The 11,463-nt window shown below is 33.4% G+C and overlaps 4 protein-coding genes across 4 annotated transcripts in view; 1 reads left to right on the top strand and 3 right to left on the bottom strand.

Moving 5' to 3' along the window:
- The window catches only part of LOC115245265 (elongation of very long chain fatty acids protein AAEL008004-like), a 57,248-nt gene extending 53,594 nt beyond the window's left edge, over nt 1-3,654 (bottom strand). Inside the window, exon 1 of the mRNA XM_029823511.1 lies at nt 3,528-3,654. The gene's annotated coding sequence lies outside the window, so the exon portion shown is untranslated. The remainder of the gene's footprint in view (nt 1-3,527) is intronic.
- LOC115245301 (elongation of very long chain fatty acids protein AAEL008004-like) overlaps nt 1-6,562 on the top strand; it is a 26,799-nt gene extending 20,237 nt beyond the window's left edge. The window contains exon 5 of the mRNA XM_029823566.1: nt 3,579-6,562. Within this exon, the coding sequence (XP_029679426.1) occupies nt 3,579-3,758 (180 nt within the window). The 3' untranslated portion in view covers nt 3,759-6,562. The remainder of the gene's footprint in view (nt 1-3,578) is intronic.
- Nucleotides 6,563-6,860: 298 nt separating this feature from the next.
- LOC115245336 (NADH dehydrogenase [ubiquinone] 1 beta subcomplex subunit 7) lies at nt 6,861-8,154 on the bottom strand. Its single transcript, XM_029823620.1, has 3 exons — nt 7,941-8,154; nt 7,152-7,320; nt 6,861-7,073 (listed from the first exon to the last, which is right to left on the bottom strand). Exons 1-3 carry the CDS (start codon nt 8,050-8,052, stop codon nt 6,989-6,991), a joined length of 366 nt encoding a protein of 121 aa, XP_029679480.1. The 5' UTR covers nt 8,053-8,154; the 3' UTR covers nt 6,861-6,988.
- Nucleotides 8,155-8,492: 338 nt separating this feature from the next.
- Nucleotides 8,493-10,409, bottom strand: LOC115245327 (probable U2 small nuclear ribonucleoprotein A'). The gene is made up of 4 exons (XM_029823609.1): nt 10,150-10,409; nt 10,003-10,043; nt 9,015-9,591; nt 8,493-8,841 (listed from the first exon to the last, which is right to left on the bottom strand). The coding sequence occupies exons 1-4, from the start codon at nt 10,229-10,231 to the stop codon at nt 8,801-8,803; spliced, it is 741 nt and encodes a 246-aa protein (XP_029679469.1). The 5' UTR covers nt 10,232-10,409; the 3' UTR covers nt 8,493-8,800.
- Nucleotides 10,410-11,463: the final 1,054 nt, after the last annotated feature.

Here is an 11,463-nt window from a genome sequence, read left to right as displayed (position 1 = left end):
GGAATGCGCACGTGATAAAATGTTTCAAATGCAAGTGTACACTAGTATCGAACGATTTTCTCAATGCGTGGATCATACCAATTCGCGATACCTTCTTCTTGCACAACACAAGTTTCGCGATAATAATCCGCGTCGTTGAAAGTGAATGGATAGAAGCACTACTGACCCGTTGCCTTAAAGGTTTAAAGGGTGTGCATCGTGGTAGCACGCAAAATATGCTAATTGTCTGTTAAGACACGTAGCGTGTTTGCTTTCCTCCCACAAGTCTACTTTTCGATGCAAATTCTTCCACGCACCGCTAATAATATTAAAATCAACGACAAAATTTCATAAATAAAAATCAATAAATATTAATCACGAAAAAAAAAATAATAATAAATTTATATTTTAATAAAGTAACGCTTTTTTAGACAGAGAAAGAGAAAGAGAGATAAATAAGAGAAATTCTTTATAAATATCTAAGATTGCTCTCGCTTTGCGCCAGTAACTAAGGTCTATGATAAAGTCTACGATAGAACGTACTATTCATTGCTCGCTTTTTTGCGTGCCACTTTACTAGTTTTGGTTTAGGATCCAAAACTGGTCTCGCAACAGTTCGGCGTTTCTCGTTACAATAATCGCGACGATTTTAAATCAATCGTACATTTTAAATCTATGCAAAAATTATAATAAATGTGGAATTTGCATTTATAATATACAAGAAACCTGTAACAAGATATGTTTTTTGCTTGAGATTAAAATAAATTACGCGAAGATAACGTATTCCTAATTCAAAATATTACTTACTTTTAAGCAAATAATACTAAATTCGGATTGTAAATGCATGGAAACAAGATAAGATTATTAAAATTACTTTTTTTTTTATTCATATCCGTTAAATCAAGTTAAACCCTGCTAAAATTTTTTTTACTATACCGGCTACACCGCTCAAAATATATTTGAGGGAATATATTTTTTCAAATCTCTCTCTCTCTCTCTTTCTCTCTCTCCATCCATATTAATAGAGATATTCACGACTTTTAGAGATCCTTGAAAAAAAAAAAAAAAAAAAAAAAAAAAAATCGAGTTTATACATATCACGACAGAATTCGTTCAGTCCCATCGTTGATATCTCTTCAAATCGAGGAATATGTCTAAGATCGAGTTTAATATTGAAAAAAGGGCAAATTTTTGACAAAGTATAGGCGCGCGGTCATCTCTTCTCTCTCATACGGGATATATAATACGTTGCTCGAATGAACTCGCGATCGCTCGCGGATTCTGGGCCATCGGCCATACATTCGTGCTCGTTAGAGATCAGTCGCGGTCCCGGTCTCTACCTAGGCAAAATTTCATGCGCCGTGTGTGCGCACGAGAGGTAGGGGTGAGGGAAAGTGAAAAGTACAACGCGCGCGCGTTGGGCAATTCGACTTGACTAGACCTCGCTTTAAAGCCGGCCACCGGACCCGGCCGACCACGCTGGCGGTGGCGCAATAATTTGGCATTCCGATATGCCGTACTGTGGCACACTGTCTTGTACCACCACCATCACCTCACCCCGGCGACACCATCATCATCATCGCCGCCGCGGCTACCGCGCCGTTCTCGTCGTCGCCGTCGTCATCATCGTCGCCGCTGCAGCCTGCAGCCGGCGTCGCGAGACTCGCGAGAGGTACCGCGAACTGGCTGCATACCTACGAAGCCTCACCTAAATACTTACTTATCCCGGTTTATCTCGCAAGCCCATCGATCCGCTACATGCCAGGTACAGGTGCACTCGCTTCTGTGTGTCGCGTTTTCCCCCACCCCCGAGAAGTTCCATCTCGCAAGAGAACGCGCGGATAGATAAGGATATAGTCAGCATTTCGAAGAAAAAAAGTTTCGTCGATGGCGAAACTACTTTAAATCGAATGGTAGATAAATAGCACGGTTGTTTAATCCTTTAATGGACCACAATTGCTAAATCGGTTATTACGATACAGAGAACTTGAAAAAGTATGTAATTGTTCAAATAAACACAATAATTGAAAAAAAAATTCGGTGATAACAAAAGATTCAAAAAATACAATAGAAACGTATACGTATGTATCGGTTTAATTATTATTTAATGAAATAATGAGTAATTTCGTTTACAATATTTTAAAAACCGCTTCATAAAGAATTTAAAGTTGGATTACACCAACAGAAAATATTTCCACTTTCTTGCTAAATCTAATAGCAAGATATCTGACATTTAAGTAAGAAAAAATGAAAGAAAAGATTTTAGCAAGTTGCATCCATCTAGGAGATTCTACTCGTAAGCTTCGTGATATATCAATCGCAAATGTTAATTTATATATTGCACGATATATTGATACTTACACAAATTATGGAAAATGATATATAATCAGCCATGTGTCAACATCGGTTGAAATCCATCAAACGATTTCGCACATCTATTCTTAATTCTTAATTAAATATTAGATTACTATACAACAAAAGGATCTTTTCACTTGATAAATCTAATAATGCGCGCGAGGCGTTTGACATTTAAATACAAGTAGAAATTAAAAAGTTTTAGAGAATTATTCACAGTTTAAGAAATTCTAATCCTACACGCGATTTGTAAGATGCCAATCGCAAATGTCAAATTAGCACAATACGAAAATAATTTCCTCGGCTTATTTATAATTCTGACTATATCCTTGGTATTTAATTTAATTAACATTATCTTTGAAATATTCGGAATATAATTCCTTATATATAAAAGTAGCGTTCGCTCGTGAAACACAATCATTCGCTCGCAACTGTCTTATTTCACTTCGAGCACACAGTGGGGGACATATTAGAATAAATTGGTACCGAAAGTATATCTCGATAATAAAGCATGGCAGGTTTTTACCAAATGAACTCGCGGTGAATTTAACTATCGGCATACGGTGCGCGAAAACTCGGCCACACACATACACATCTACCTATACCTGTACTTTCTATAAGTCGGTTAACGGTGTCTGACATTTATGTGTGACGACTCGCCCTATTGAATGGATTTTTTTTTATCGAACCAGTCCTCAAAAACAATTCCTGAGAAATACCAGTTGTAAGATAAACCGCGTTCAAAAAGTTCAAAAGACTCTTGCCCGCACTACTGATGTTGTTTCATTCACGGATCGGCCTCTCGATCGTTAAGAGAACGAACATGTGGTGGGCAATAGATTTATGAGTAGTTATTGCTACATAATGTATATTGGCGTATTTTCTTCGAATTGCTTGATGAAGTCAATCGTGTTACAAAGCTAAGCGAACCAATCGCAATACGCAATACGACTGTGTACAAGAGAACCGAGAAAAAGATTTTTATATAAAAAAATATAACATACGACGATAATATAAAATATGACGAAATCAAGAGTACTAAACCAAGTATACGCACAAGATTAAGTGTATAAAAAAGATAATATAAACTTAAATTAATTATTTTGCAAATTATAGTCTTTATACATTCGAAGCTTAAATTCCCACATTTCTAGGTTTGCCTTATTAGCTATTAATCTTTTTTCTTTACTCACCAAAGTTGTTCATAATTTCCAGTATCCGGCTAAATCTGCATTAACTTTCAGGTGCAATTCTTCGTGGTATTCGTGCACAGTGCGCAGGCCCTCATTTTCGACTGCGGTTATCCGAAACTGATTGCGGGTCTTCTTCTACTTCACTCGTCGATCTTCATCGTGCTCTTCTCTGACTTTTATAGGACTGCTTATCGTAGAGGAAAGTCTGTGAAGGAACTTAAGGCTGAATAGAATACATGAAGGATATATGGAAGGGAAAAAAAATATTTGTTCCCATGTTGAACGAAAATACGCACATATATATGCACATGTCACAAATTCGTTCAAATGTAGCTCTCTTCTACACCGGTGAATCGTATTCAAAATAATATGCAGTTGCAAAAGGAAACTTTAAATATACGGAAAATGGGGAAAATGTAATTCTTATTGCACTCTAAAAGTAATACAATTATCAAAGATAAAGAGAAATATGTTATGATGAGACGAGTTAAAAATATATTACCCTCACTTTTATGTCAACACACTTTCATATTTATAAAATTTTTCCTTATTTATATAAAATAATTTGATATAAAATAATTTTATATATAATTAAAGAACTACTTTTTCTCATTTTTTATAATTATCATAATTTAAAAAAAAATTTGACGATGGCAAGAGAAATTGATAAATGAAGAAGACGAGTCAGTCGGCCAATAGGTTAATGCTCGTATCAGACTCTCGTATCTTTTCATATCCGTTTGGAAAAACGATATACAATGAGAAATCTAGGATGACACAGAAAAGAGTGTGCATTAGAAAATCCCTTTTTGTCCGTTGATGCGACTGTTTCGGTCGCATCAACGGATGCACAGACATAAACCGTATTAGCTTCCGACACAATTTTCCGGTAAGACAATCGAGGTCAAACGTTTCACTGGTTGCGGAGCAGTAGATATTGCTTCCGTAAGGAAGAGGATTCTTCTTCGTTATACCTCTCGTGTGTCCTCCGCAGGACATCTCAGGTCTCGCGCACACTTTGGACCGGCACTTTTGAAGTATCGATTTCAAAAATATATCTTTATCATCTTTTAATCGGCCTCTAACACCTATTTTTATATTGTTTGAGAGTTTAAAAATGTTCAATATGTTGCGCAATAAGTTTAAATAAATCTACATAAAATAAAGTCTAAAAAAAGTTTTAAAATTAAGAGTTTAACAAAACGCGAAGAGAACAACATTGAAAACGAAACAAAACAATAATAAAACGGACATATAAAATTACATTGATTACAACTATAATTCAAGGATATGCTTTGCCATATTAGAATTATCTGTCTTGAAAATTACTATTAAATTATGCTCAATGTGGTCGTATCTCAGAAGCTCGGAATTATCGTGTATCGACCAATCCTCAGGTCCTCAGTGTGTATCATAACTTCTATCATTTCATAAAAATTACTATCATTAATTCCATGTAAGTAGAATTACTGTAAATATAAAAGTAGCTATATACGCGCACGCTTGGAAACTTGTCGTTCCCAGCTAAATGATGACAAAATAATTGATTTTGATGAATCTATTAAGAATATTATTCACACGAGTTATAAAATGCGCGTTTGTGGTCACGTTTATTATCACGAGCGCTTTTGATTCATGTTTTTTTTCTTCATGAATTTTAATCTTGTGTTGAAAAATCTTTTACATAACTTGAATCTCTTATAAGTCGACTCTTTATGCGCACTCAATGTAATACCATCGTATTGTATTGATTTATTGGAATGAGAAAAATTCTTATCAAATCAGATAAAGATTTCCGTAGCGTAAAAAGCGTGATACCGATCTATCTATTATTATGGAGGTATTTTGTGAATATTCAAGTTCAATGTGTCTCTGATGTTAATGTACCTAATAATTATTCAGATATATATCTATTCATAAAGAATAAAATAAATATAACATATAACCGTATGATTCAGAAAAGCAATCAACGCAAGGTATTAAATTAAAAATTTGAAACTGTTTTATACGCAATATATACAATGTTTGGTATAATTTTTATAGATAATTATGATATATATGTGTATAAATCGAAGAAAAATATAGAATTTAATAAGTAGAATTTAATAAATTTATATATTTGTATTGTGTTCAAAATGTAAAACTGAGACACGCTGTCACAAGATTTCGTGTCGTACGAGAAAAAGAGCGATCAAAAAACACTGTATGCTTGCCGATGCTAAGAAGACTCTCGAACAAACCGCAATGCGGGTTTACGAATTACGAGAAGTCAACATTGTGAAATAGTTAATATATGAATGAGAATTTATGTATCAACGACGCACTTGTAATAAATTTCATTTGCATCAATTTCGTCCGAAAAATCCGCTAGTGATTACAATGAACTCGTAAAGAATGGAATTCGTAACTTATCGAAATAATCCATGTATACAAATAGAAGGAAAATCTAGTTTAATACACTTTATTACTCGATTCATTCTGTTAAACTCACCATTCCGTAAGGCACAGAGAGAGAAACAGGTGCAATATAAAGATATATTTATTATTTCATATAATATAAAAAGGAAAACCCGCGCGACCTTACGCTACGTAATAAATTTCACCATTGTCATTACTATGCTTCCACGAGATACATAGCGAGACGCGAGATGTGAATACCGCAAAGAGAGATCGGAACCGGCGCGGATACATACGGTCCGATGCCGTCGGAGAAGACCCGCGGAGTTGCACGTCTGCGGCGCTTTCTGTATTTTATCGATTGCCTCGATAAACCTGCGCAGCTATAAAGGGCGCCGAGAGCGCACATCCTGCGTGCGTGTAGTAATCGTCGCGAACGTCCAAGCGTGGCGACGAATACACTCGAGGGGTTTAACAATTGTAATTAATGAGATAAGTTATTAAGTCTCGAGACGCGAGACGCTAATTTTACCTCCAATCTTAGGATTACCGCTCACTTGCGTACAACGTGCGCCGTCTTGTAAATATTGTATCTTTCTCTTTTTTTGTAACAATAAAAATAAAATATTACCTATAAATCCTATATGTTCGCATAAATTAATTATCCTCTCCCTATTATATAAAAAAGAAATTATTATATATATTCCAGAATTAGATACAAAAATATTGATGTTTCACATATTTTCGAGACCAAATATATAAAAAGATGAAACACAAGGAAACAATACTATCATTATAGTTCACAACAAATAATTAAAATTGTTTCAAACAATGTATCATGTCATATTTTTAAAGAACTCAAAATAGTTTTTAATGTAAATCTGATATCAATTATATTAGATTATGTGTATTGAACGTGTATTGTTTTATAAAGAAAAATCTATCATTATACATTTTATTGATATAGTTTATATACAATAGTTAGACACGACTTCACCTTTTAATATGTGCATCCTAAATTACTGACGACAACAATCAAAATTCATCGAAATTCTATAAGATTTTCACGCTGCTGCTGCTTGTTGTATCCTCTTCTGTCTTTCAAGGAGACGACGTTCTCTTTCATACTCCTTCATTCTTAAAGTATAACTGTAACAAATATAAAATTTATCACAATATATCTTGATATATCTCATACACGTATATAATGTTATAATTATTACTTACTCCTCAACATAACACGCATGATATTCGTGTCTTTTGTGCGCACATTTTATCATGAAAGGATAATGAATCCTCTTACATTCATGTAACTCCAAATACTTGTGAGCGCAATAATCACGTTGATCAAGTGGTATCTTTGCAGCTATCATGTCTTCTTCTGACATCTTCATTTCTGTAAATCCGGCACACTAAGCAAAATTTAAATACAGCATCTTCTAAATAAACATAATCATAAAGACTATGGCTGTCAACATGTAATTCTTCAGATAAACATCACAGCTCAACACTCGACATTTAACACACCATAATTTTTCAAGTTTTGCTCAATAATAAAGCAGCAATATAATGCGATACATTATAAATGAGCCAAGTAAAACAATTATCAATTGAATTAATCAGATATAATTGCAACAAAGTAAAAAGCACAATAATATTAGAATTTTTAGCTCACTTTCCATATATCTATTGGAGAAAACAATAGACATTTAAATTATCATTTTCATAGCAAAATTATCTAATATATCACCAATATACATTTCTCATACATCTGATTGTAACAGCAGATTTAAACAATACATGTAATTGGATATCGAATAAAATCATCATCATAATTACATCACACATATAACTTCTGTTTGTGACAAAAAGCTACAAAATAATTCAATGACGAATGCGCGCAATAGATTTCACATATTTTCTCAAATCGTCAAATCAAGCAACAATAACAAGATACTGTGCAGTTAAAATACTTACGCGTACGAGGTTAAGTCAGGTTCGAATGACAATACTTGCCTCTGGGTTTCCGACCATTTGGAAATCCAAACATAGGATCGAATGTTGTTGGTCCATTGGGTTTGGGCATCGCATCGGGATGCGTTATGTAGGTAGCAATATAATTACCCATTTCTCTTTAAATTACATTCAATGAAGCGACTGATTGAAGACTCTAAAGGCACCGTCGCGTATTGCACTGACATCTATTGATCTAACTTATGTAACATTAAATATCGCTCGAATAATAAAAGCCAAATTGCTGCTCTTTGAGAATAACAATAATTATTTATATTTTACAAATTATTACATGATAAATTAAAAGTTTCAGTCATATACTTCGATAATTTCGTAAACTCAATTTCTCGTTATCACTGATCTTATTGACAAACCGAAAAATTTTTTGTAAGCTTCAAGATTTTATGAAAACATGCAAAAATAAATAACAAATCATCTTATTTATTTATCGAGTCAAGTTTACTAAAAGTGAGCCCCTGAATTTTTGTCCCATTAATTCATCAATAGCCTATATAAAGTATAATATACAAGGACATTTAATAATAAGAGATTAATTTCTTGAAGGAACTCTTTATTCGGATTTCGCTGAAATAAACATATCGATATATTAAAATTATTGTTCATATGTAATGAGGAGTAATTTCAAAAATCGCTTCAAGGCTACAATTTTAATTTTCATCTTTATTTATATCAAAAATCTGTATTCAAAAAAGATGGTCTCTGTGTAGTATACAATTTCTTATCAGCATTATAGATACTGTATTATGTCCTATTCTCTCTCCGTCAAACGGCATACTTACAATGCGAGGCCCCTTCATTTTTTTCAGGCTTACATTATAAACACAACACAGAATGCAAGTTACTTAATCATCGTCCTCTTCCATAGGTTCCACAGCTCCGCTTCCTAAATTATCATGTGAAAAACACTATTATATATACAATACATATGTAAAATGCATTAAAATTATATTATGGAGTTTATATTGATTACAGTGCATTATTTTCACTGTTTCTAAGTCCAAAATGTATAAGATCTTCAGAAATACTATGCGACACAAAACATGCAAGCTCACATACCATTTTGCAATCGTTCTTCACCTGGTACATGACCAGACTGCAGCAATTTGCTAAGCCTTTGTACCTCTTCCAAGGAAGACGCGTTTGTAATGGCTTCACGAATTTTGTTACGTTCCTCGGGTGTGGTCAGAGGTTTATCCGCGGCTGAGCCCGCCGTTTGAGCCTTTACCTTCTTCGCTATTTCACGTGCCATTTCCTTGCCACGTTGACTTCTGAAGTATTCTATTGCTGTCTCGCGTTCTTTCGTTTTAATTTTTCGAAAATCGAGTAATTTGAGTTGCGGAAATCTATACACAACGTATTGTCTGTAGTGTGGCTTAGCCGACACTGGATTTTGGAGCAGACACAAACTTGTAAGATTTTTCAATTGTGTCAGAGGCTCTAGATCTCCCAATTCTTGTATCATATTGCCAGTTAACATCAACGTTTGTAAATTTGGTATGCAATGCTCTAACCCATCAGCAATTCTGACAATACGATTATTATTGAAAAACATGGTCTGTATTCTTTTCAAAAGTGGGAATCCATCCAGCTTACGTATATCATTATCAGAAAAGTCTATTGTGTCAAATTGATCCTATATAAAATAATAAATAAATAAATTTACCATAACTATAGTATGACAATAAATCTTTTATAATTTTGTATTTCTATTCCAGCTACTAATAATTGCACAAAAAGATAAATTTCTGTATGCATATGTCAAGGGGAAAATATGGCTTATATATTGAAAGAGTATATATATATCCCTAATTAAAAATTGCCGTTTTAATATAATACAAATATTATTTCAAATTTTGTATGAATGTAATGTAAAAATCAATTACAAACATCGTGCTATATACACGATATAAATACAGATCAGTTTATTTTTTTTTTTTTTTTTTTTTTTTTTAATTCGACTTCTTGCAAAGTAAACAGTTCATAAGTAAATGGTAATATTCTATTATGAATACAAGTTTATTTGCTAAAAGAAATGTGTGCTCACCAAGGTCGCTCCCAAATTCTCGATGGTGGGTATTTTGTATCCTATAACATAGGAACGGAATAAAAACAATATAATAAATGCAACAATGTAATAAATATATAAAATGGAAATAGTAAATTTAGCATACACGCGGCTCTTCTCACAAACCTCTAAGATCTAATTCGCGATCACGCACAGGATTGATGTATTGCATCGATTGTTCTATCAATTCCGGCGTTAGTTTCACCATTGTGAGTGGACCACTGGTCAAACTTTTACTTTATAATGAGGTTCCAATTCGTTTCGTGATCGACTACGGTATACACGTTTAATTGTCGACTGTTGTCGATGTGAGAACAAATACAGGTGATATAAGGCATAAGGAATGAGTGGATGCCATAATAAAAATAACTGGCGACGCCAACGATTGAACCAAGTAACAAAATCGCGAACATTCGAAATTTATCGACACTAGGTACAACGCTGATTTTCCTACTGACAATTAACACCGACGAGATATACTATTAAAGACCGTCAGCCCTGGGTAAACTTTTGTGACCATCAAGTGGGCCCGGAGGTAATTAAAGAATGTTGACATTACCGGCCGTTTGATTGGATCAAAGATAATTACACGAATTATTTAATTTATACGGTTATTTTACTTCATCCAGTTATTATTTTATTATCGAAAACACCAACGAGATATTATCAGAGACCGATGGTCTTACAGGATTTAGCATATTACTGTAGGTAAGTAAATCTTTGCATTGTCGATAATAAAACAGTAAACTTACGATAAAATGTTTATTTTGTTGTTCTTGAGGCAGTTATATAAAAGATATATACATTTTTGATAATAAAACAATAATTGGATGAATTAAAATAACGCGCAGCGAGTTTTTTTTCCAGTCACACTAAATCCCATAAGACCACCGGTCTTTAATGATATCTCGTCGGTGCAATTAATAAGGTAAACTTTGACAGGAAGCCCGCGTGTTTGTTATGATCCTGATTTTCTTTGCAAGAAATCAAAAGTAGTTTACCACTTAATATCTACCATCTAAGAAAATAATAAAAAACAAGATTTCGACAAACGTTGATGAACTATTCATGAATCCCTTTTTTAGGTACATCAATCAGTTTTAGAAACTTTTTATTCTATTATAAAATAAAATAAAATAATGAAGAACTAAATGCAATTTTGATTTTATAAACTTTTAACTTAATGCAAGTCTCTCTCATCTCTTTCTAACTGAATCTTTTTTTGTCATCTTGTTTTTATCAAAGAAGATCTAAGAAACTTTTCATCAGAGTAGATTTTCACATTGCAAAAAATTGAAATTGGTGAATGTTTTGCAATGTGGACATTTACTCTGATAAAGACTTTCTTAGATTTTCCTTGATAAAAACGAAATAAGAAGAAATGACTCAATTATAGTAATTGCGCGATGAATCACACATGCTCACGAACATGACAGTAAA

The sequence above is a fragment of the Formica exsecta genome, unplaced genomic scaffold (assembly GCF_003651465.1).
Source record: "Formica exsecta isolate Colony F162 unplaced genomic scaffold, ASM365146v1 scaffold122, whole genome shotgun sequence".
Classification (NCBI taxonomy): domain Eukaryota; kingdom Metazoa; phylum Arthropoda; class Insecta; order Hymenoptera; family Formicidae; genus Formica; species Formica exsecta.
Note: the sequence above shows the minus strand (reverse complement) of the source record. Positions and strands in the feature narration are given on the sequence as shown.

Coding starts and splice junctions, on each gene's coding strand:
- LOC115245336 (XM_029823620.1), bottom strand. CDS start 8,052: ATGGGTAATTATATTGCTACCTACATAACGCATCCCGATGCGATGCCC. Junction 7,321..7,940: donor AAATGGTCGGAAACCCAGAG/GCAAGTATTGTC, acceptor CCGGATTTACAG/AAATGAAGATGTCAGAAGAA. Junction 7,074..7,151: donor CATGCGTGTTATGTTGAGGA/GTAAGTAATAAT, acceptor TATTTGTTACAG/TTATACTTTAAGAATGAAGG.
- LOC115245327 (XM_029823609.1), bottom strand. CDS start 10,231: ATGGTGAAACTAACGCCGGAATTGATAGAACAATCGATGCAATACATC. Junction 10,044..10,149: donor TCGCGAATTAGATCTTAGAG/GTTTGTGAGAAG, acceptor CCTATGTTATAG/GATACAAAATACCCACCATC. Junction 8,842..9,014: donor TGAAGAACGATTGCAAAATG/GTATGTGAGCTT, acceptor ATGATAATTTAG/GAAGCGGAGCTGTGGAACCT.